Raw genomic sequence first — 26,543 nt, 5'->3', positions numbered from 1 at the left:
CCCGTTTGTTTACTGCCTTCTAAATAAATGGCCGAGGTCCCGCTGTCACTCACAGATGGCACTTCCTTTGAGGGAAAAAAAAAAAAAAAAAAGCCAAGCCAGTGACGCGTTATAATGTGCTGGCAAGGCGGCGGCCATTTTGCACAACCTCCGGAGGCACTGATCGTCACAGAGAGGCGTGAGCGCCGTCTTGGCAGCGCACGGCCCCCAGGCTCCGAGTAGTAAGCGATAGCTGAGTTGGAGCTCGTCACGCCAGATGCTTATCGCTGTTGACATCTGTCTACGCCATCCCCCCCCCCCTCCCCTCATACGGACAAGCATGACCTTTATCTTTTACTCTGTTTCAGCCCTGGCCCGCGTATCGCCACGCATTACGGCGTCCTTCCTCAGATGTCATTTGTTCCGTTTTTTATTTTTTGGCTTTTCTGCGATGCTTATTAGAAAAGCCTCAGTAAACGGTTTCCAGCAATTTGTCGAAGATCCACTCCCACGTTGTCTTTTAACTACTGAGTCACCACAATCAACAATTTGGTTTCATTTGCCACATTGCTTTGTTTTATACCATACCCACCCGCGGCCTCCCTCGCGGCGTACCGAGTTGTTCTTGTAGCTGTCGGCATGTGCGGTCTGTATAATACATGAATTTGGGGACATATGTTGCACCTATGAAAAAACAAGACTGCTGGGGGGTGGGTGGGGGGAGCAGCGGTTGGGATGTTGCACGTGAATGTGCAGGCTAATTAGGTGTTTTAGCCTCACTGGGCAATAGCCAGCTGGGAGCATCTGGGTTCTTTGTACAACACACACACGCACAATAATAAACGATTTCCAACAGTATGATAAGAGAGTGTAGGTCAGGCATGATGGGGTCATATGCGCAGCTATTTTGGTCTGGCACATTCTCAGCAACCCCCCCCCCCCCCCCGCTCTGCGTTTGGAATCAGCACCGAGCCTGGGATATCCATTCCCAACAGCCTTTGCGCTTGTGGATCTTTCAAAGCGTCCCCATAAGACCAATAGAATTTTGTGACGGTGTAACGGTACACCAGAAATCACGGTTGGGTACGAAACTTGGTTTTACAGTCATTGTACGGGGTCATCGTTTGTAAAACTAGTTTTGTGGAAGCGGGAACACGTTTTAATTTTTATTTACCCATGTCAAGGAATTGAGCAAATTTTGTTTCTTAGCATGACTCAACCAAAGAATTAAGTGTCGGAGGTAATGAAGGTTCTTCGGGACCTTATTTTTAGGGATTTCCATTGGATTGCTTGTTTCCACGCTTCGGGGAAGGCTCTCCACAAGATATCTGCGGATCAGTGGGAATCTGGTGTTTTACGTCAGTGTTCAGTGAGTGCCAGTCCACTTTGTCCACAACAGACTCCACCCATACTTTTGCGGACCACACTTTGGAACAGACAAGGGCCTTCCCCAAGCTTTTCCCACAAAGTCAGAGGCCATGGAATCGACCAAAAGAATTTGCTAGTACCAAGGCCAAACCTTGAAAAAAAACAACCTCTACAGGCTTAAATTTATTTCTTGAATGTTTTGTAGACGCACACCAGTCCCTGGCGATCTCAGCGCTCATGTCACATGATCGGAACAAATGAACGTCAGAGTCGGAATCCTCCCGTGTTTAGATCTCAAACACTTTGTATCGATTTGCTGGTTAAGCCACTGTGAAGAGCCACTGATTCATCTGTTTCACCGCTCGACGCGTGTCGTTTTGCTCCCGCAAATTTATCCCAATTCTCTCGGCGCCGAGTGTCAGAAAAAAGCTCGGCGGAGAAGGATCACAGGGCCCCAGCTGTTCGCAGTCAAGAGCCGCCGCTTTTATTAGCCGCCGGCGCATCGACCCCGCTAGGCCGATGAGGGGAAGAAAGGGTGGGTGGCGTGAGAAGGAGGAGTGCAAGGGCAGTACGGCAGGGCACAGATTTCCCAGCTGTTAGTCTGCATGCCTGTGGCCTCATGTCAAAATGACCAGGAACAGGCACAGCGAGACACGTCGACTGAAAATGATCAGGGACGTACCGCGGGATAATACGAGTCAGCAGGCACGCCTTTCTACAAATCCTCTTCTTCTATTTCCTTTTTATTTCCCCCAACATCACACAAAACCCTCTCGGCCTGCCGAGAAGTGCTTTACAAGAGAGCTGGTGGCGTCCAGAGATCTCAAACTGTATTTCTCGGGTTATATTAGATTTATCTTTCATTACCACTTTTGAGTCCGTGCCAATATTGGCTGTGATGACATTTACTGTGACAAGTTGGGATCTCACAAATACGGAGGGTGGGAGGGGGGCGGCGATACTTGCACGACTCAAGATACGCCGCGGCTTTACCGATGAATTGCTTTTGCGCTCAGGATTCATGATGTACCGCGTTCGGTCTGATATTTGCATATTCATGAGTCGCGATTGCTACAGCGATTAGAAGTTTTCCGAGAGTATTACATTGGCACGTGCGCTGAATAAGAGAAAGTCCAAACAGAGGTGAGGTGTTGTTTGCTAAGATGATCTTACCAGACATTCACATTGGGTTTAATAAACAGGCTACCAATATGGACTTTATTACTAAGTACTCGAGACCAGTGTAGCTCAGTGGCCCCAGACAAGTAATTAAAGTTCACACCAAGGCCCGACTCTAAAATATAGTCATTATCCCGGCAAAAAATACAACCTTTCCAGGTCACATCATTCTGTTTGCGGCAGTAAAACAAGTTTATTCCTGTCCCGGGCCATCATTATAGAAGCCCCGATCCACTCGCCGGCATTTTATGGAGCGCGGAGCAATCGGGGGCGACTGAGAGATTCCATAAAACTGTGGTATCACAATTGGCTCAACACAAGATAACTGTGTGAGCGTGACAATTTGGCCCTGGAATGTCTGCTTGATTATACCTTCTATCATTTTATATTCCAAGGCATGCACGGGGTCGTTTTTCATCGCCCCGGTTTAACAAGCGTTGTCCCAAACAATGGCATCCACTTTTTATGACCCCCTTTAGAGCTAATCAGACACCTTGCAATGAAAAACGATAGTTTATATCGGCTCTGCTTACACAAGGTAAAGCTCAGAGGTCCTTGGGAAGGATGAAACCTACCCAGTTGTCGTCCCGCCGCGCATCGACGGGAGACCGACTTTATCTCCGTAATCTCACCGGACAAAAATAGCAGAGTCGTCAACAGCGGGCGTTCAATCAATCAGCAAAACACTTCGTGAATATTTTTTTCCCAGGGACATTTTCCAGATTCCTCGGCAAGCTGGAGAGCTAGCATAAGCATCAATAACGCTTTTAGCGATCGAATGTTGCGCTAACAAGGACCGGACAAGAACGAGCTTGACCCCCCCCTGCCACAAAGAAAGCTTACCAGATTCCTCGAGAAGCTGGAAAGCTAGCTTAAACATCATTAATGCTTTTAGCGATCGAATCTTGCGCTAACAAAGACCGGACAAGAATGAGAAGCGCCAGGTCAAACTCACTTGACCTCGTGCCACAAAGAAAGTTGCGGGGCAACATTCGTTCACTGCACTGCTCCCCCAAGCAGGCCGAAAATGAGTAAGGGGGCGTACAAGATTAATGACGGTGCTAACCGGGTATTTATCATCTGACTGGAGAGTAATGCGACACCTTTCTAATCTGAATATATTTCATTGGGCTGTTATGGCACTTGGGCCTCATATGGGTTTTGTGTGCGTCGCCGTGTGAATGTTAATCATCCGCATGGGTGTGCGCAAGAGGATGCTCGTAAAGTGAATGGCGACCGGGCCGCAATAAACACTCGGCTATCCTGCTCGGTGTAACGGCCCCCGAGATAATTACATAAAGATGAACTTCCATTCTGCGGCGTGCTGAGGCCACTCCTCCCGAGACCCCCCCCCCTCCCCTTCCGTTGTCCTTTCGGTGATGTCAACGGGGCCGAAATGGGGCCGGAGAGAACTTTACCATTAGGCATCCCGTTTTTTGGCTTTGCACCCATAGATGCTGCCAGAACCACAGAAGCTACCGAATTAGCCTTTTTATTCAGCGTGCCAGAGCTGCTGTCGTACCATCACTGCAGAAGAAGGAACAATAAAAAGGCAGCGGAACAGTAACAATCAGAGTGTTCCTTTCTATTCCAGTTTGCAAGGGGGGGGGGTTAAAATGTGGTCATGTGGATGTGACAGATTGCATAAGCACAGTCAAGAGGATGAATTATTTGCAAAGCTAAGGCCTCATAAATTATGGAATAATCAGTCAAAGGGAGATTTCATGTGCAACTCTTGGCATCGATGCTAGGGGATTGATTTCTGCATAGGAAGTGTGACCAACATGCTATACGAGTGAAACTTATTCAGAGACTTAGATCGTTCCTAGTCGGAGTACAATGAGTTGGTCCCTTCAAAGGTGCTAGCTTTATTTCTGACTGCGTACCGACGATTGAGCCGAAACCCTAAAATCCCCTCTGCCCATCTCGGGGGGGTATTTTTATGTCATTCCAGCCATAAGCATCTTCAGCATTCCGGAGTGAAGCGGCTGTATGCCCCCCCCCAAGGGCCGGACAGTTTATCTCTCTCAGATAGCAGCTGGTGTCTACCCAGCCGCCAGCCCCCTCGAGAAAGCGCCGCCACCGGTATTTTAGCTAGCAATGCAATCAAGACAAGCCAACGTCCTCGGTGATCCCTCGTACGCTCGTGTGCAGAAAGTGGGACACGTTGGGTCATTGGGAAACTATCTGGAGTTATCATTCTGCTCTAATTGTTGTTGCCATTCAAAATGTTTTCTGTGACAAAAGACCAAGGGGGCCCCTCGTGTCACGGCTCTCGCGACGACCATCGCAATCTTTTTCTCAGTACATTTTATATTCTGTTTCTCTTTGGTCATCCTGGCTAACTTCCCGTTCGTATACCTCTTTAACCAAAGTTTTAAAATGATGTAAAATACAAACCTTTGGATTCAGTCAGTCACAGACAAAATAACTCGTTCTACTCATGTCAAACAACTGAATCATTGTGTTTGACAAAAAAAATAAAAGACTACTCATCACAATAGCGACCTTTTACCTGCATTAAATAATTCATGAAGCCAAGCGCCATCAGCACATTTTTGACAAACACCCGAAGTGCTTTGTAAACTAATAACTAAATAAATGCACAAGCGAGGGATCCGCATGCTAATAAGCTAACCCTTATATTCAAGGTTACACTCTGCTGCTAGTCCTAAAATGCAAACAAAAACATATCCACACTCTCTCTCCAATTGGTCGAATCTTGAGGTTTCGACCACCAGCGAACATTCGCACACCGACGGGTGTGAACGGATTTCTAAAATATGCCTGCGAATGCTCAATTAGGAGCTTTAAATAGGTAATTATGCAGTGCCTAATCCCCAAGCTACCGGGCCCTATCTCATTTTGATGACACTTGGGCAGGCCCCTCAGCGGCGGTCCGGGCAGCCTCCTCCCCCTCCTCTCCCCCTTTAATGATAAGGCCGCTGCTGACTCCCCCGGCGAGGCCACGTCAAACTTGACAACATCGTCCTTAATCATGGATTGTGAGTGTTCCGGAGGGGGACTGACAAGACTTTGGAGGATGTCTCTGTGAAATTGATTCAGTTGGCTTCAACGTCTGAATTTTGTTGTTCTTTGTTGCACTTTTTTGGTGGAAATATAATTCTGCGCAATTTGAACTCGAGCATTACGGACCCAATGAACATGTCATTTCTTTTTCTATTTTGTTGTTATAATTTGACATTTACACATATGCAGGGAAATGAAATCTCTTGAAAATGTCAAATGGGGGGGGGGTACACAAAACGTTTTTTTGATTTCCCCGTACTGACATTTGTATGGCGGTGGCATTTGAATTTCAATCTCCACCCTGAACTGATTCAGTCTATTCTGGGAAACGTTCAAAAATATGTCGCCCATAGGTTTGTCGCTTTCAAGTGACTGCGCTAATATATCTACTCCCCGAGTTGATTTTGCCTTGGGTGGAACCTTGAAGCGCTAACAATCTTTCAAGGGCAGCCCCAAATATCTCTTAATCAGCAAAACAGCCACTGTGAAGAATATTTTCGCACTTAATATTAAAAAGGACGTGAAACGCCGGCGTGCCACCCAGCGAGGATGTCCTCTAGCAATCTTATCGCGATGGCAAAATGGAAGGACGACCACAACAACAAAAAAAAATGCGCCCGCATCTGTGTAGTCAGCAAATAAGCATCTCATATCTGTTATCATATTTTCATGCCTCCGTTGCCGCCACTGATTTATTTCCATGCGAAAGGCTTTGATAAGCTCGCGCTCGTGTCGCTCTCCGTGTGCTCTTTCGGGATGTTGACTCGGGATTCTTATCGTCATGCAAAACATAGAACAGGGAGATGGGGGGGGTTCTTATGACGTCGTCACCTTTTCTGTCTTACTGCAGATTTTTAGGACAGCAGAATTGGCTGAGATTGTCCAAAGCCAACTCGGCAGATGTGAAAAACAAAAGTATTAACTTTTTTATGGCTCACCAACCCCTCCTTTTTTGCTCAGATGTTTTTTTTTTACAGGTGCACTCTGTGGTACAATGACAACAAAGCTATTCTAATTCTATTTAGGAAAGGGTTTTAAATGTTCTTATAGTATAAAATTTAATAGTTCCATTACATGGATTGGTGCTTGATTTTTTGTTGTTGTTGTGAGGTAGCAAAGGGTGACTCATTCCTTACTCACTCATTTGTCAAATGGTTCACAAATTCTTTAGAATAAGGATATTTCAATTCCGTATGGGATAGAATTGGATAGGTCCATTGTTGCCCTTTTTTTGGGGTGGGGTGGGGCAGACCAGAGCAACACACATTTGACGTAAAGCATCTGGAATAGTTTTTTTGTGACAAATATAAAATTACATTGAAATCATTATTTACACAATTTTCATGAATTTACTCATAATAGAAAAAAAAACATTTTCCACAGTTTTGTTTTTTTGTGGTCAAATTTGACAATGAAGGGTTTTGTCCATAAAGGGTGAAACATGCCAATATGAATTTGACTCAATATAGCCCGAAGCCAAACCCGAAAACATCCACCGCATCACCTTCAGCGAAGCGATAGCATTGTTCAGCGTGTGTAATTGACGAAAAACTTGAACCGTCGTCGTTGCCTCAGTACTCGTAATGTGGCGTAACATTCGAGCTCAGGCTACACTGAGGCAAATTAGCATTTAGATAATGGGCGACACTTGGCATTTTAATTATTTTGCTGCCCTCTGAATATAGCGCTTCGGCCCCCGAGTCACCTCAACGCTTCCTTCGCTTACTCCTCAATAGTACATTTGCACAGCAAACAGCTTGGCCGCACTTCAAAAAGCACTAAAATGTCACCAGTCGCGTTCAATTGTTTACAAAAAAGAAAAAAAAAAAGTCTTTTTAATCCTCATCGTTGAGTTGTTTTAAACGCCGCTGCGTGGTCCCGCTGCTTTTGTCGATCGGAGGCCTCTCGGCTCCGCATCCCTCCCTCCCCTGCCGTCCTCGCGCCGCCTCACGGAAGCGAGATCATTCATCCCGACACAGAGCGCTACTGTGTTTGAGTGGGGGGGGAGTGAACGTGGATGTGCAAGTGCCAGAAGCGTGCGGTGCAACTGCTATGGGTGCATGCACCCTGCAAGTACTGTTATGTGGGAGAAAGTGGGCGGGGAGGGGGGGAGATGAACCCACTGGACCACACCTGAAAGCCTCAGTCAGAATTGAGCTTTGTCACCTCCGCCAAGATGTTTTAAAGTAAATATCAACTGGAATCAATCTGGGGAACTCTCAGTGGCATCACTTTTTTTTTTTTTTACACCATCTTTTATTTGATGTCTTACTTTAAATTGAAATGACAATTTTATGTTTATTTTAGGGGTGCACATAAGAGTTGAATACAAAATTAACTTGAGTATAGATAAAAACAATCAATAAATTGATACAACTCAACTATAGTTAACAAATAGTTTGTTCTGGATTAAAACCCGATCATTTAATTCAGTGATTCTTTTGTACACCACTAAAGGGAGCCCACATAACTGCTAGTAGTACTCATAGCACACTTTTAGAATCAAAGTCAATTTGAACTTTTAAAAAAAAATATGATCGATTAGTGAATATTTTAAGTACTGCATTTTAATTGCACAAAAAAAAAAGAAAATTCACGGAGCATTTGCACGCTGCCTCGTTAGTGCCCCATCGCCTTGTTGCTCTCCTTATTCATTTAATTTGCACCCCTCTGTTCCCCACTCCTCCTCGCCTCAGAATACGTAACACGATTTACCCCCCCCCCCCCCCCCCCCCTTGTTCATGCAGCGTAAATTTAATCCCAGTCGTTGCAGGTTGGCTGCCATTCCTAACGTTTTTCTCATTTCCCCCCCACATCCCAATCCTGACACACTCTCTGCTCCCGGCACAATGGACTCCTCCAGCAGCAGCCTGTTTGCATGATAACGTTTTTGGTAACCCCGCTCCCCCACCCTCCACAAACACGCTTGTACTAATGCTGACACGCAAGGTCAAGCGTGACCCTATACAACGCGGCGACGAGCTATAACATAACGTAGACGCCAATCATTCGACATCGTCAGGCGTGAGCTGCGCCCGTCAAGGTCAGCGTGGGTGATTTCAGCATGTAGACAAAGACAAAATACTTTTTGCAAAATCCTTCAGTGTCCCAAAAGCTTACCTAATAGTGCTGTAACCTTGTGTGCTATAGTGCACCATCGCATCATCAGTCAATCCACGGCAGGTCAGGGTCCTGCTCTTTTCAGGACTATCCATCTGAAGCCAACAGCTGCCAGGGAAGAGAAAGAGAGAGTGGCGAAAAAGTCAAGGAGAGGCAGGAGAAAAATGAAAACAAACGTTGGCAACAGAGGTCCCGCATGGAACATGCTTTGTAAACAAATGCAGCGATGCTCAGCTTCTGACGAGTCGACGTCGCGGCTGGCGATTACGCCGGTCCCGGTCGATGTCGAAATTTTCAAAGCGTTCCTGTCGGATTGTCCTTCTCATTAATTTCCTGAAAAAAAACTACTACTAGTTGATGTTCCTATAAAGAAAATATTTGAGCTTTAGAATGTACTGTTACCGGTTTTGTTTCATTTTAACTTTAGTTAAAATGTTTTTTTTATATTATTTTCTTGTATAATGGTATTTTATTATTTCATTATTTCAATATTTATATTTTTATTTATTTATTTTTATTATTTCTTTCCATTCTGTTCATTTCATTTTGTTCTACAAAGAAGACACAAAATTGCATCTTATACAAAAGACAACATTTAAGTTGTGTATTCCTAAATTCTGCTATGTTCTTAATTTAATTGCGGGAATTATACTTAGTATACTTAGTGGATAACTGGCGTAGAAAAAACGCAATTTCAACTATTTTTACGATCATCACATGTTTTTATGTGGTTTATGTTCCATTTGATGCTTTGAATCAAAGAAGAAGAATTTTGGGCACCCTTGCTGTTATGGTCACAACAGGGAAATTCCAAAATGTAAAAAGAATGGAATCAAGCACGCTAGCATCACTCCGATGATGTTCGAGGCACCTAAAGCAAAAGCGTGAGCTGGACCTTTGACCTATATCATGGTACACTGCTGGTCTCGCAGTATCAGCAGGTGCTTCTCCAGCAATTATCACACTAGCAAAGGTCATTAGCCCTAATTAGCTTCCTGCGGTGCGTTTCGCTGGGGGTGTTGAGGGGGCACGCTAAGTGCATCATAAAAGAAGCCTTCTTTGTGAGTGTTGGAAGGAAAGACAAGTAAATTATTTCTTGGCATCCATTCTTGACTTGAGCTGGCTGGTGTGGCACAGCTTAGCTTGTTTTAGCTTAGTTTATCGTAGCCTGGCTTATCGTAGCTTGGCTACAGAGGTGCTTGTATGCCAAATATCGGAATTGTTGCCAATTGATTTGATCATTGATTAGTTGTTAATTGACGCTATGAATGTTTACATCTTTAATTAAAATTATTTACATGAGTTTGACTGATTAATATGAAATCTTTAGCTAGAGCTCAAAACACACAAAATCAAAATGGAGGAATTTTTTAAACCCAATTAAATTATTCATTTCTGAAAAAGTTCAAACTAATTAATTGTGGAATATTAGCTTTCAATTGCTGTTCTGTATATAAATATTAGCATGTTACATATTTTGCATGTATGGAATTTAATTTATATAACAATAACAAATAGCTTCACTTGAGTTACCAAAGCACCCACCCCCCAAAAAAAATCAGCTTTACACTCCGTGCCGCTTTTCATCGAACATCGATGACAATACGGAGAGAAAGCGGGAGATAATACAAAAAACGCGCACAATGTTGTCTTTCTTCTCCCGCTGGTGTTATTGTGTTCCCATTCACTGCTGCCTCTATTCAAAAGGATGATAGCGATCGTGCATTATTAAACAAAGCCAGACAACATGCACAGTGTTAATTAGAAAAGGGTGGAGTGTGTGTGTTTCTGTGTGTGCGTGGCTCCTCTTCGATGTGATTGTGATCCCTATCAACCAAAGACAAGAAGGAGGGAGGGTTGTTGATGTTTTTCCATAACGGAGGCTCCCTCGTCACATTTTTTGTTCGACCAGTAAACGGAGCGACTGCTTGATGAGCTGGCGTGTCGAATGCGCTCTCGTTCACATGCCAGTGGTGAACCGCCGTGGCCGTTTTGGCCTGGACGCAACATGCACTTGTACCTCACGCTTTGTGGTCTGTCAGCCCAAAACCTTCACTGAGGTCGGTCCAGCTTGAATGAGTCAGTCACACACAAACACGCAAAACATTTGTTTTGCATCTGTGGGGAGTTTTCAAAGTTAGTTTGTTTGACTTCATGTATGAATTGAATTTAGAATCGAGACTCCAGCGTAGTTTGCAAAGGCCCATTGAAATCGTTTCATCTGTGTTATTCTGACGGCGTTATCTAATAATTGGTTCGGTCGCAGCACAATTTTGGCACTTTCACGTTGCTACGTGATTTCTGGTGGGTGTGATTATTATGAATAGAACACCAAAAAGTGTCAAGGACTGATAAATGGACAGTCAATTTCCATCCTTCAAAGACAAACTTGTCCTTGAGATGTTTCTCCATTGCAACCTGGTCTGAAGCACATACAAGAGCAGTGTTTCTCAAAGTTTTTACTGCAAGCAATACTTTACTCTCCAAGTATCACCATAGTCTTAAATAGTGTGGAAAAAATAAAAAACTGTACTCAAAAATAATTTCCACAGAACAAATAAATGAAAATTGTACCTAAATAGATGTTTCAGAAACAAACGGTTCCTAAAGATTAAACACAAATTTATTAAACTACAGTTAAATACAACTGAACTGTACCTGGCCAGTGATTACTTCTTGTACCACTAGAGGGAGCTTGCCTCGTAGGACGTTTAAACTCTACTACACCCGTTTCATATAAAGCGAGATGCAGAAGTAGACAAGTAGCAATTTAATACCTTACCTACCAATATATATTTTTTTCATTTATTATATTTTGTATATATATATTATATATATATTAAAGAAGCGTGAAACTGACAAAAACAAAGACTGCCTTAGCTTAAAAGCTAATATGTATATGTTCATGGCCAGTCCAAGATGGTACTTAATGGTAATTTATATGTTATTCTAATTGTGACTTCTGCTTTTGCACCCGTCGGTTTGGAGAAAATATATTTTCGAGCTTGTCTCGGTCTCCCGGAAGCCCGAATCAACAGTGACATGCGAGGGAATTTGTATCTATGTGCGTGCGGCTCCTTCTTTTGCATTCTCCCGCGCACGCATGCGGCGCGGAGTGACTATTCCATTTAAAGAAGTGTCAGAACATAGCCCGCGAGCACGTCAGCCTCCTCCTATCCCGTGGCACCTCCAGCCGAGGCCGTGCGGGGGTATGTCACAAATGTGCAGAGAGAGATAAAACCCGGCAAGCAAACAGCTTTGTTTCATTCACTTCCTCTCTCTCTCTCTCTCCCCCCCCTCCCTCCCCTGTCTTGCATAGGCTGTGACTACATCCCCTGCATCTGAGAAATCAGAGCGGACTGACTCACAGGGCTCTGTGAGCCAGCGCCACCGAGGCTGCCAAAGCATGCTGGTGCCAAGCTGTCCCAACATGCGCCGCGCCAGGCCCGCGCTGATGCTCATCGCCCTGGCTCTACTGGTCCACCTCGCCGACGCTCAAAGTAAGTAGAGTTGCTCCCTCTACCACGTCACACGCGGTTCCTCCACGACCACAACGTAGCCCGTCGCACATCTGTGTCAGCTGTGGATCATAACTTGTCGCCCAAGAAATTGTCCCCGCTAAGCGGCGAAGTTGAGTATGCAGTGGCGCCTCAACTTACGAGTTGCATTCATTGCAGGACTGTGCTCACAACTCAATATACAGCAGTCAGTGTCCACTGTTGAAATCCATGCCCACCCTCCCGAAAACACCGCAATCTATTTGACACCACCAAAAGAGCATTGCACTATATGAAAAGCATACCGTAATAAATAAATAAATAGGTCTGATGAAGTGCAATGACTCCACGTCACCCTAAAGGGGTGTGGCCCAATAAGTGACAAATTTCAGTGTGAGAATCTGGGCGTGAGCTGTGGCCTACAGCAGCTTCCCACAGTAACCGAAGCTCTGTTTGTCCAAACTTTAGTTGAGTGCAAATCAAACTCACTGCTCAGGCCCAAATTGTAATTTAATGCAATATAGTATTTGCACAAATGAAATCGGTGCACATATATATTAAATCATCATTCACTGGCGGGAAGTTATCTCCCGTCCAGTGAAGCGTCTCATCAAAATGTGCTCAAGTCTCCTGGCCAAAGCGAAACGATCAGGTGAAGCACAAGTGCTGAGCCCAGCCGGGGAATGTCATGATGAGAAGTGTCGGGAATGGAGCTTCTCGACATCAGGCACCTGCCCGTTGATGTGTGACAACAGCTTTCAGACCTCATTGAGCTCTGGCCCTGTGACACCCACCCCCTCAACCCCTCGCCCGCATCCATGAATCATTAGCTTCAGGAGGCACAGTGGGATGAATAAAAGTTTTATCACTCTCTTTGCACCCGCTGAAATCCCCCTCAGTGTGAATATCACTGAATAGGAGAGGAGTGCAACGGAGGGGGGAAATGATGATGATGATGGTGTGAGGGGAGGGGTCCAATTCACCCAAGGTCATAGAGCAGCGAGCCAGGCAAAGTGAAATTGATGGGCTCAATTTTCCCAACTTTTCCCATCGACCTGACATAAAACATACACGAGACAGCTGTCCTAATCGAACGTGTCCTTTTTCAACGCACATGAATGTACTTTTCTTAACGTAGAGCGCCAAATATTGGAATTTAAAATAGACGTTTGGCATTATAACAGTCATGGTGGGAATTAAAAAAAAAAAAAGGCTCCTCAACGGAAGACATTTTATCTGGCAATATACAGTCGGTGTGCCGTTCTTACCGCATAGTGCCAAACGTCGGTATTCAAAACAAGTGTTCTTTGGTTCAATTTAAGAAAAAATGATGATAGAGCGCTGAAACCCTTTTGAGTGGGAGGCATTTTCATACAGGGTTAATTATTGGACTCTGAAAAGCAGACTCTTAGAGCGTCTCCCACGAGTGACAAGCCATTGTTGCTCTCAAGGTATAATTATCTACCTTTTGTGTCACGCGTACTCAAATGTGCCCGCCTTGATGGAAGGAGGTGGGGGCGGCGTTGCCCTCTGTCGGCGCTCCGGACGTAGTCTACGAGGCACGCGGGAGCCCAAAACGGCTGAGTCGGCCCGCTCAACAGATGGCCCGATGCTCGGAGCCAGCCCAGCTCGCCGAATGTCGCGGCACCCAATCAACAATCGCTATTAAAGATAATGGGAAATGTGTTCCTTGTAAAGAAATGTGAAGCATGACGCAAAATGGACTGAAAAATCGTCTTTGAGGATTGTGGAATTGTTTATTTTGTGTCATTCTTTTCATTTTCTCCTTCATCAAATGCGGCCCATTTTTAATTTGTACGGCAAATTGGGCTTGGCGACGTCTTGAAAGAGGTGCGTAATTGGCCACAGTGAAAGGAGGGGCCGGGGTAGTAGGGAAATATACGCTTTGTTTCTTCTGCTGAACCATCACAAGAAAATCGGATAAGGATGAATCTCCGCCTTGGCTGCTGTGAAAAAAAAAAAAAAGGAAAAAAATGTGTGCTTAGGCTTGGTTGTTTGGCACGCTACCAGAATTCTTTAAAGTGAGAAATCTGTTCAGTGAGGAATTTTTTTTTAGCATGCACAATTATTCATAATTTTAAAAATGTGGGCCAAATCGTGACAGAAATGGACAGTCAGCGAACGGGGGGAAAAAAAAGGAATTTTATTTGGGAGAAACAGCGTTTCGTTTTATTAACTGCGACCATTGGGATTTTATTTGAGAGAAACGGCATTTTGTTTTATTGAAAAAAATTGTTTGACATTGTCACGATTTATGAGAAATATGATGTCACGTCCCTGTCGCACAAAGAAAGTTTCTGGCATTGAAAAATTTTGATTGTAATCAGGAAAATAAAAAATAAAAAAAGAACATTACAGGCAAAATGCATTTCTGTTGTTATCGGGAATTAATTTTGGTGCGCGGAGACATTTTTTGTCAACATTTTTACTTAAATGATTTAAATCTGTAATTTTACTTTGAGTTTTTTTTCTTTTCTGTGCTACTGCTTCCTCAGATAACCCTTTTTTGAGCGGCAGTTACCACATGCCACAGTGGACTGTCAGACCGCGAGCAGAAAAGTGTTTTAATTGATTGGCCCGCCACTTGCTCTCTCTCAGTCGTCAATTGCTATCGACGCTTCCCTTTAGCCTGCGCGGGCGTTAGCACGTATAAGTGGCAAATCTATGCAATGTGCTCTTTTTCCTAGCATGTCGTAAAAAGTTGCCCATTAACGTGGGGACGTGTGAGATGGTACTTAAAAGTCCTCATATTTGAGGTATTTTCTCCAAATCCAGTGACGTTAAGCTTAAAAGTAAATCCTCACAACAAGAAAATTTGGTGCTCCAAAAGAATTTTGCGTCGACATTTTAGTCAAATATAATTGTATGTATATGACATGACACATTTATGTAAATACATCAACATCATTTTATTTGTTTAATTTAATTGGAATTAATTATTTTTTTTAAACAATTTTAAACAAAAGTATTTTTTGGGTGGAATACTTTCATAATGTTATGGTTAATATACAAAAACCATTCACACGGCAACTACAATTTTTATGAAAAATTTTCAACGGGGCTCATTGACCCATGCTTATTTTTTACAAATAAATGTTTGCTTTTGGAAAGCAAAACAACACAACAAAAATATCATTCAGCACCGTTTCGTTTTTGCAAAGGACGTAGCTCCCAGAATGCACGCGATGACGACATGTTAGCGCAGCAGGATAAGCTCGCAGCTAGTCCGAAGGCTAATGATCCTCTATTCCCCAGATGACGGCGAGCTGTAATGTGTGTGTTTTATGCATGCATGGCCTAATCTGAATTATTGTAAAGTAGTGTTGTATTTGCATATGAGCTCCGGGGCTATACCAAAATTAGCATTTTTACAACAGCTCAAATTAAATCCCTATGCTTAATTTGCCCGCATGCTAATTTGATTCGAGTGTATTGCCTTTCTCACACACACACACACACGCACGCACGCACGCACGCACGCACGCACGCACACACACACACACACACACACACACACACACACACACACACGCACAATAAGAACGCTCGGTATGTTCTTTTAAGAGCAGCCCACGTGAACACACACATACATGCAGTTCTTCTTAATGACATTAAACCCAGAGAAGAGCAGGGCGACGGGGTCAATTCGACGCCGGTGTAATTCTCGCCACTCCACCGAGATCGTTCGTCATCTCGCCGGGCGTTTGCTCCAGTGGAAATCCCATTGTCGCCCCCCCGCTCGCTAATTTCAAGGCAGTTGGTTACGAGCCAAGCGCTGCACCGCTTTAGAAATGGCCGCCGTGTATAAAATGACATCATGGCGGTGCAGTTCAACTTAAATTTACCTACACACGATGAAAATGCGGACAGCTTTGCAGTTTTAGAACGAGCCAATTGACAATTTTGGCTAATTTTAGAGGTGTGTCAAAAACAAAAGTCATCGCAGACATGAATGACTGTTGGCAAATTTGAGCCACAAAGAATTTCAGTCCTCAACACTTTTGGACAAAGCTTGCGAATGAAACCTGATGATTTGCCAAACCACAGTTGGGAGACTCAAGGCCTGGGGACAAAATCTGGCCCGCTGTGTCATTTTATATGATAACCTCTATTAGTCACACAATGGGGAAATTTGGCCCATTTAAGCAAATATAGTGTGCCTGCATGCTTCATATTTCTTGGTACATGAGTGCTGTAATAATCTTAATTTTTACTACGTCGAGCTATTGCAAGACTCTTCCATAACAAAATTTTGCAACAAGAGGTTATTCATCTTTTTTTCTAAGTAAATTGAACTTCATTACTATATACAACTAATTACGAGTAATATGAATAATTATTCGTAAATATTGGTATAATATTTTCAATTTATGACCCGTGATAATACTGTACACTATCAAATTTAAGTAGACATTTGAAATTTCATCATGGCATGTGGGCGGAGCATGATAGGCAGGTTGACTATTATGCCATGAAATGGAACCTGTAATTCCAAATTGTTAAAACCATCTCATTAGGCAACATAAGATTTAGTTGTCACATGGATGACAACAATGTCCACATTCCACATCAAGATCTTCCAGAAACGCCACAGCTCTACTTATTTCACAGAGTAGCTAGTCGGCGAGCCCATTACCATTAATTAACCATTAATCCATTAGTCCAACAGGTGTACAAGCCTCGTCAAAAGCAACGCGCATTCCGACCGACGCGAAGAAAGTCCAATGGTTCCACAAAAAAACAATTCCCCTTTGCTTTTCCCCGGCACTGAATTTGTCAAGCGGAGAAACCGAGTCCAAATGAATTAGACTCCATTTTGTGGTCATTCTTTGCTTTTTCTTCATCTTGCTCACAGTCCTCATAGGGACCCTAGTGCGATTTATCACGTCGCCATCTTGACAGCCTCTCCCCGTCCTTCCCGAGCTGCGGAGCCATTAGACTATCTCTGTGTTGCATTGCGGACGCCTGTGCGTACCATTTATCATATTTTGTCCCAACTTTTTATCTCGCCCAGTGGCCCCGTTGGGAGCTTTAACCGCGACTGGCCAGCGTAATGAAGCGCTGGGAGGTTAGTCGCCACAAAATAAGCTAATTAAAGCAAGCAAACAAAAGGAAATGGAAGAGGACCGTAAGGGGGGGGGGCCTTTGTGAAAATGCCAAAGAAGGAGAGCTCACAGATGGTAGCGAGGAAGCTGAAGCGGTGATGTGGCAAAACGCCCTTGCTGCCTTCTTGTTTCTGTATTTTTAGGACTGTTGTTTGTACCAGGATGTCCTTTTTAGTGTGACTTTGAGAACCAATCAACAGATCATGACAAATCATCTGTAAAGACATTTTCAGATTTTGCTGGCCAGTAGAGTCCACCAAGATAACGATTTATTTCCATTGGAATTTTTGTTTTTCGATTTCTCTGTCCGGTTCAGGCTGTGGATTCTTACATTTAAAATCCTATTTTCTTTTTAATATCAAGTCTAATCAGACTACCTAGCGTCTTCTAAACTCCAAACGACACAGTATCGGACTTCCAAATGGCTTCCAAATCCAAAAGTCAAGACCACCATGATTCGTCTCACTTGACCATGACGACAAACAATTGCGAGCCTTATCGGCATGTCGCTGTAAGCAGTATCGAGTGGATGCGGCAAAATGTCAGGGCAGGGTATTAGTGGGGTGATTATTAATCCATATCTTGCTGGGTAGACAATTTAATTATAGGCTAATCAATAGTTCCCCATCTTATAAATGCAGAGCAGTAGCCTGATGGGTTGATGAAATTTACTACACTCAAATCTACACGAAGACTTTATAGTCGCTCCGAAACACAAATTTCATGCTAGTACAAGCTATCAATAAATAGCTACAAAGTTTTGTAGCATGGTGGAGCTTAACAAAGAGACAAGCCTGAAAACAAAAATGTTTCCCTACTACAGCCGGGCGTGGGACATTTTTTCGAGGTGAGACGGATCTTATTTGTAAGGTAAAGAAATACCGCGTGGGCACAAATCCAGACAGCTTGAAAGTCGCCCGGCACCACCCTGGGCTAACGATGAGGCTGGGAGGGAGATGGGGACGGATTAAAGGGATCTTCGTGGAGGGATTGTCAAACATCGAGGTAAAAGTTTGTGATTAAATATGTCAGGCGGCTTGTTTGCTATCACGGGAGCTTAACGGTTCAAAGGATTCCCAAATCCACAGGGGGGGGGCAGCGTTTCAGAATGTGGACACGCGTCACTTTCATACATTTTGGGATTCTCAACCCGTCTGTTGGACTTGCTTTTTAGGTTCTCTGGGTTTTCTCCATCAAAGACGCAAACTCCTCACAGGAAGACCGAGAATCGAATTCCCGAATATTTGACCTGTGCGGCAGACATGCTAACCTCTTCCTGTTAGCATGTTAGCATGAATCAAATAATGACGATTGTTTGTTATACCAGCTAAGTAAAGGGATTAAAATTGACATGGGGGAAACCCATTTTGATGGATGCTCAGCCAAGCACTATAACTGTCAAGGGGCTCTGGGCGTTAATGTATATTCCGTCTTTTATAGCGCGACAGGGCACTTAGAAATTTGGCCTGGATTCAAATAGAAATGGTGGAAATGGAAATGATTTTCACCTCTCAGTGAAGGCTTTCAACTAACGAATAAAGCCTAATAAATACATCTCGGCCTCCCAAAATGTCAACACTGAGCGGGGGTGAAAGCACTAACAAGAGAGAAGGGGGCGGGCTGACGGAGAAAAGTGATAAAGTAAGATAAAGTGCGTGAATGAGCGGAAGGTGAGAAAGACAGCTCTCCAAAGACGTACTTCACTCCATCACGTCGCCCCGATGTAAATGGACTGTGACAAGAGGAGCCGGCGGCGTTAAGATTCACGATGTGCTTTTAGGTAGCTCGGTGAAGGCGGAGCTTTCTTTCGCGGCCCTCCGGGAAGGCGAAAATCCCAAGGCGGTATCCACGGAGACGAATGGCTTACACCATTAAACCCCCCCCCCCCCTCCCTCCCCTGCTCCAAATGCTGCCTGCGGAATGGCACGGGCTGCACAAATGCGGCGAGATCAGTGCAATGAGTTGCAATCTGAGGACACCTGGAGTGAAAGCAAAGCGGCGGCCTCGGGCCAAGTGCTCTTACACGCTTTGTGAGGAGAGCAAACGAGGGTGGCAACCTTTCCACACAAGGTGCCATTTTAGTCTTATAGACAAAAAGATGTTACTATTTGCAGTTCGCTGTTCACAAATTCAGCTACCATTAAACAAAACTGAAATTTGGATCATTAACTGAAATATCATTTAGGAATGTAAGTATGATATTTCTACAAGGTTTAGATCAGGGGTCACCACTATGGTGTCCCCGGGATGGCCTTTTCAGAAAATAGCTCACTTGTGATTTCCCAGGATCATTTGAAAATGTGAACACTGGCAGATGATGATACAAATAAAAGGCTGCATAATGATATATATTTTTTTTCTTATTGCTAGGAAAAATCATGTTTTTTTAGCCAGATACTGGTTTTGATATTTGTCAGAATAAAAATTGAATATCTGATTAATTGGCATATTCATTTTAAAAAAATTAAACAAAAAAAAAAACTTTTTTTTGCCTCCCGTGACAAAATGAAAAAAAAAATGTGGACACGCGTGCAGACAGTTTACATTTGTTTTTTAGTATTTAACTTCATCACAGAGGGGAATTGCAAAAAAATGATTTATGTTTGGGGATTTTTTTTCTTATTTTTTAGGCTTTTATTTTATTATTAATATTTTGTAAAAAATACATCATTGTCTTTAATGTGTATAAAAATATCTGCCATTTTTAAAAGCTGATACCACCAAATTAAATAGATCAGGCCCTATAATACCAATATTAAAGGTAATTTTAATATATTTCTAATTTCAGAAGTCCATATCGATTGGTCAATGGCTAAACTGCCTGTACGCAGTGCAACTTTGAAATCATGATCCCTTTTTTTTTTGGATACCTTATTTGTGAAAATGACGCACATGAATGTCACTTCATGGTGGAATTGCTTCACTTGTAAGTGCACTTGGATAAAAAGGGTATGTGTCGCGTGAGGTGGCCTTTAATTGCAATGCATTTGCACAGTGTGTCGGTATTATTGGCCACCATTTGCTTTCCTCAAAGGTGGGAGGATCGCAAGCGGTGGGGGCCAAATTGCTTGGCTTTTGTGCCATTCTTTTCGGAGAGTTTGAGCGATCCATACGACGAGCCAAATGGCCATAAATAATACCCTTGCCATAGAGGTCGCCATTCAGCGAGTTAATAACAGGGCACATGAGGCATTTAGACATAATTGCGCGGCATGTTGTTGACGCGGGGCTTCAAAAGGCGTGTTTAGATGCAGACCAACATCACAAGAAGCGTCAAGTCGCGTGGCGTGTGTACGACGCTCGTCGTCGCTTGTCAGTTGAAACTCTCAAAACGAGTATCATAATATCAAGATATAAAAGAATAATCGAGTTCAGTAAAAGCTAGACTTGATAAGAATTTGGGGTTTTGCGGTGAGCCATAAATGCTTCACCGACATGAAATGATAAAAGCTAAAATATTGATGAATCAGCGTTTTCCATCTGTATTATATGTTCAAATTTAGCATACATTTGTTTTTGAAGGGCCACCAGAAATGATGGAAATTGGCTGCGGTAAAAACAAAATAGCAGAATTCCAGAATTGTCTGTTTTGGTACAGGATTTTTTTTTTGTGGGTCCCCTTGGGATAAACATAGCCAAATTTAATGCAGCCAAGTCAAACTGGTTTTGGCGACGGAATATTCAAACTTTTAGAGGTTTGTGTTCTGTTTATTGTCCGCAAACATGATCACCAAGATAAAAACACAATTGTTTTAGCAATTTAGTGTTCATACAAAATGGCAACGACACGTCAGACCCCCAAATCCATAGACACTGAAAGCTACTCTCGTTTGTTTCAAAACAAAATGGCTGTCTTTTCTTTAGAGATGGCCACCAACCACATTTTATGTTTCAAATTTGTGTTGAGTTCAGTATTAAATTTTCCCCGATGCTAAAAACTGACATCTTTAACATTTTTGTCTGCTACATTGACTGGTTCTGGATCAAAGTTGTCATTTGGAATGGTAATGAAAGTATTTTTAGTATTTTAACTCGGCATGTGGCATTAATCACACCCTCGTTTTTTGCTTTGGGCTCGGCCGTTAATGTGAGCGCCTTCAAGGTGCAAACATTAATGAACAGCCTCGTCTCCGTGCCAGCTCGCCGTTTAACCTTTAATCTATGTGAGAAAACGGATCAAGCCGTTAACTCACCGGAACGCCGACGTACCTCGCGGCATTTTGCAACAACCTCGGCACTTATTTTTGTCGTTTTATTCTCCCTCGCTCAGGTTTGAAATGCCGCTCGTACAAAATGTACAAAATTTAGACAGCAAGCTGTTACTCACCGTGTCACTTTTACATACATCAAGACAACAGCAGGTGAATTAAACTGTCATTTTTATTACTGTGGATTTTGTGTCCCTTATGTCAGGTAGGAGTAAATTTTAGTTAGGGTTGTTCGCGAGAGTTACGAGAGTGTTTGTCGTATTTGAGTTTTTGTTTGGCTTAGTGGGTATTAGGAATATCAAGCATGTTCATTCATCAAATGTTGAACTGATGAAGTTTTAGAATTATAGTTAGTGGTATGCCGATGCATTAATGCAATTATGAAAATCAATCAAGGAGTTTTACAACTAATTTAGCAGCATATAATGGCAAAAAAAAAGTCAAAACTAACATATGCACTTTATTTTTGTATATTTGTGTGAAAATGCCTTCTCATTTGTTGTCGAACATGACCCACCAAAAACTCAAAAAAATCTTTGGGTAAAACCAGTTTTAGTGACGGCTACAAAAATTGGGTGGACATAACAAGTATTAAAAAAATAAATAAATAAAAAAGCATGCAGGGGAATGAACAGGTTGGGCATTTTATGTGAATTTCAAGGCTCAGATGGATGATGCTGCATATCGAAATGATTTTGACTGTTTTGTCTTTTTTTTTTTTTTTTAAAGAAGTTATTTGGTAGTTTATGAGGAATGATAAACTCAGGATGTTCAGAAAATGTCAGCTTGAGGTATCTCAATTTTTTTTCTTTTTTTTTCCTTCACCACAATTGTGCAGCCCTGGCATGATAACTGGCGGTGGTTTTGCTGAAGCGCTCGCACCATTTAATGAATCGTTCCATTGCCTAGTGGATAACAAAATGAACACAAATGCCTTTGCTGCGTTCCAGGCTGCCGCTGCCTATCCTATCAGATAATTAACTTTTTTCTTCCCTTTTTTTTTTTTTTTTTGCCAAGAGACTGTGCCGACTACCAAGCAGCCTGCACAATTAGAATTACTTATCTACGCTCTTTTTTTTATTTTTTTTTATTAAAGAGGCAAAACAAACAAATCCAAATTTCCTTCTTTCCGCTCTCTCACATGACTTGGTTTACAAAAACCAGAAGCTAAATGAAAGTCTCCCAATTGTTTGGCATTGTCACAACAGTGACGCGTTTCAATATTTATGTTAGCGTTTGCTTTCCGCCGTGATGGCAGGAAGTGGAGTCTTTTCATGTCTGCTTGTGTAACTCGTCTCCTCGCAGCTTTTAGAGCCATCTGTTTGAGTGGGCCATTTTATTAAGTGACAAACTGGATCCCACTAGCGCGCTAATGTGTCCCACGGGGAAAGGGTGATGAAGACGTGAGAGGGCAGAATGAGTTTTTCCCGTCTTTCGTTTTTCTTTCTGTTTCTACAAACAGTGTAGGGAAAGCGGAGACGGCTGTCGGAGGGTCTCTCAAAGTTTTGAATGTTGGACGGGAGCATTTGAAGCAGTTGCGTGCTAGCTTAAATGCTCCAAAGTGTAGAGGTGTCACCATCTGAATTTTGAAGCATTTGCTTTACATAAGTAACAATTTTCTTGCAATTTAGCATCTTCCGTCTGCTTTGTATAGCCGCTTCCAATCAGCTAGCAATCACACAAATTACATGTATTTTGTTTTTAAAATGGCCAAATCGAGCCTAAAACGGCCACCTCGCACTAAAATGGCCGACTTTGAGAACTGGAAGAGATTTCCCGTGTAACCTCAGTGGTGGATATTTTTACTCGAAACTTGTCAGGTGATTGGAGAAAGGCAAGATATCTTAGAAAGTAATCAGTTTAAGGTGATTGTTGACAAGATTTTAATCACAGTAAGAGGCTTTTCCCGAGACACAAAAAAAAAAAGCCACCTTTCTAAATTCCTTGTGTGTTGGGACTCAAGTTGATGTGTTTGTAGCAATCGGTTTGTTTTCGAAGATCCCCAAGAAAGTGAAATGTTGAAATCCTATTTCTTCCCAATTCCGTATTTGCATGGTAATTTTCACGCATCTCTCATTGACAAAGTCTCTTTGGTGGCACCCGTGAATCAGCGTCCTATTCCCGTTGTGCTAATGAACAAACATTGGCAGGGCCCAATCCCCTTTCAAGTCTTCGCTAATTGGAATTATGATTCGGGTTTCCGGCGAGGATCGCAGCCCAACATGCGACTCCAGTCAGCCAACGCTTCTAATTAAGCCGCGGCTCCTCTCCTTTTCTTGTGCGCCTAAAACTCCCTTTGTGAGCGCACACAATGCGGAGTTTGTTTCCCTCGGCGTCACAAAAGACATTTTTTTTATCACAATGCCGCAGATAGCAAGCGGCGGCGGCAAACCCTCGAGAAAACGCCGCCGTTTGTTCCGCCCGTTTATGTCGTCGCTGTTTGTTTCCTCATATTTGTAATGGGAGGTCAGAGTGGATGTTTTTAGCCGTCTGGTGAAACTTCATCAATATCGGCGTGGCTAAAGGATGGCGGAGGAGGTTAATGGCGTCGCCTAAATGCTCTTTTCTTCCACTTGAAAATGCAGCGTGGTTATTGTGCAGCGCGCATCGGGATTAATTATAAGCCAGCGCAACCCGGCCTCACCCCGCACGTTAAATATTCAGCGAGGAAATGGCCCCCTTTCATGCAAATGAAATTAAACATGTCAGTCAGCGGGATTGTATGAATCCGGCTCTCCCTCCACTTCGGAATGGAAACTGAAAGTGGCTTTATTGGCGCTCTTTGATTCATGTGCTTTCATGGCCCCGTCGGGCCACTTGGAAACGCTGATGAATGACGCCGACTTTGGCTGTAGGTCGAGCTCGTATCAAAGAAACTTTTTAATGGAGGCGCACGTGCCAAAAACAGCGTCGGTTGCGCAACACAAGCCACCCTGCGGGTCGACAGAAATTGTATCCCAAAGTCTGATCGGATTCGTAGAGGAATAAAAATCCACCGGGCTGCTATATTTTATTGGATGATGGAGGTGAAGCAGCATGTGGTTCATTATCCAAGGTGACTGGAAAAGATTGCCGTGGCCACAACGCAGCTCGTTTGCGCTGAACAATCATTCCTCTTTTGTGCATGAAATAATATCTGAGTCAGGGTGAAGCAGCATGTGGGTCCTCATCCAAGGTTTTTTTTTTTGTTTTGTTTTTAAGAATAATAACTTAACAAGCAGTTTAACAGACCCAAGGCTGTTCAACAAGAACTCATGGGGGTAATTAAAATGCATGCATCCATGTTTTTGAACATGTACTTTGGTAAACAGATGGAGCTTGAATCTTTTTTTTTTCTTCTATGAATCTCTTGGGAAACACCATCACAGGTTTTAGTAGGAATCTTTTCAGTTAGTTTCAAATTGTTCTGAGCACTTTCTCCCTGGTGACTGTTCACAATTGAATGTTTTTCTTTTGTGTCGTGCATCCCTCGCATTTGTTTTGTGCAATGGTAATTATGATAATGCTTTGGCTTTACAGGATTCTAGAAACGATCACCCATCACTGGAAAAAATAAAATGAAAAACCAAGATGGTCCGATCAATCCAATCTATTTTAAAAAACATGTATTTGCCCACAAATGGCCCAAAACTATGTACTACTTTCCTTTTACAAAGCTTTGACGCCATCACGTGTCATCTCAAGGCATGACGGCAAGAGCACAAAAATTCCGATATTCTATAAAATGGTGAATTCAGGTTGCACAGAAATTTTTTTTAAAATGATGAGTGGCAAAGCGCCCATAGGCAGGGTCCGCTGTATTGTTGCAGTGCTGGCACGGTGACAACGGGACGAGCGATGGCGATTTGGCCAGCCGTGTCTGTGAAAACGCCATTACCTCCACGTCACGCCTCGGTCGCTACTCCATTGTGCCACCGGGGCTTCACCCCCACCACCATCCCCCTGCACCCCACGCTCACCGTATCAATTGCCCGTCAGCTCCCGCCAGGCCCCAAATGACGTGGAATCTTTAGCGCGTGGACGATTTCGAAGAGACGTCACGGTGATATCCCGCACTCATTTGCGCTAGCAGCGGAGGCCCAGCTGCCCGTCTGTTTATCGGCGAGTCCTGCGGGTTAATTTGGTCTTCGCTCACCACTCGCACAAACAAATGAGCCACTTCACATGGTGGGCATTACCTAATGGCCTGCCGCAAAGTGATTGATAAAAGGAAGCCCGTGACCCCTGCAGGAGGACAGATGGAGATCACCTTCCAATAAATCTGACACTCGGGGCTTTGTGACGTTATATTCAAGATCCGAGTACTACAATGATTCACAATACATATTGTGTTTGTTTAATCAAATCTTCTGTCTCCCCGCAGCGCCGCCAAAGTTTTTACGAACGCCCAACGACCAAACGGGCGTACAGGGCGGCGTGGCCTCCTTCATCTGCCAGGCCACTGGCGACCCACGTCCCAAGATCGTATGGAACAAGAAGGGGAAGAAAGTGAGCAACCAGCGATTCGAGGTATTAGGTCTATTGTTCTGATGTAAAATGCTCGCTGAGAAACACTTTGCACTGCTTGAGGGCTGCGAGCACAAACGCAAATCCATCCCTCAAAGCTGCCACGAAAGCAAGAGAGAAGCCGGCTGTTGTTTACACGCGTGTCGCTCGGGTTTGGATTTCATGTCGTGTTCGCGGCAGCTGGATTGTCCATCGGAGCCCGAGAAACGCTAATCGTGAGGTCCGTTCAAGCATTAGGCGTAGTTTGTAGCAAAAGTAGCTTATTGATGGATTAAAGAAAGGGGAAAAAAAATGAAAATAACCATAAATATGATTTAAAGGCAGTTAAAAACATTTATTTGCTTTTATTTGGGGGGGGCAGCACGACAGCAAAACAAAAAAAAATGTCCTCAATGATATACTCACAATTGAATCTGAATTTTGGATTGGTTTGTAATAAACAAAATGAAACTTACAACTCCCATGGGTTTTGCGCTTTGATCAAAACAAATTGAAGTGCAAAATAACACAACTGTTAACTGTTAAGCATG

General features: G+C 43.3%; 1 protein-coding gene across 2 annotated transcripts in view; it reads left to right on the top strand.

The window, feature by feature from the left end:
• The window catches only part of ptprda (protein tyrosine phosphatase receptor type Da), a 199,021-nt gene that overhangs the window by 123,939 nt on the left and 48,539 nt on the right, over positions 1-26,543 (top strand). For both annotated transcript variants that reach the window (XM_085935833.1, XM_085935841.1), the window contains 2 exons: positions 11,996-12,176; positions 25,871-26,016. In XM_085935833.1, coding sequence (XP_085791959.1) covers positions 12,083-12,176; positions 25,871-26,016 — 240 coding nt within the window. In that variant the 5' untranslated portion in view covers positions 11,996-12,082. The remainder of the gene's footprint in view (positions 1-11,995; positions 12,177-25,870; positions 26,017-26,543) is intronic.

Source organism: Syngnathus leptorhynchus, chromosome 2 (genome assembly GCF_054491065.1).
Source record: "Syngnathus leptorhynchus isolate UIUO chromosome 2, UIUO_Slep, whole genome shotgun sequence".
Lineage (NCBI taxonomy): Eukaryota > Metazoa > Chordata > Actinopteri > Syngnathiformes > Syngnathidae > Syngnathus > Syngnathus leptorhynchus.
This window is presented reverse-complemented; position numbering and strand designations above follow the sequence as displayed.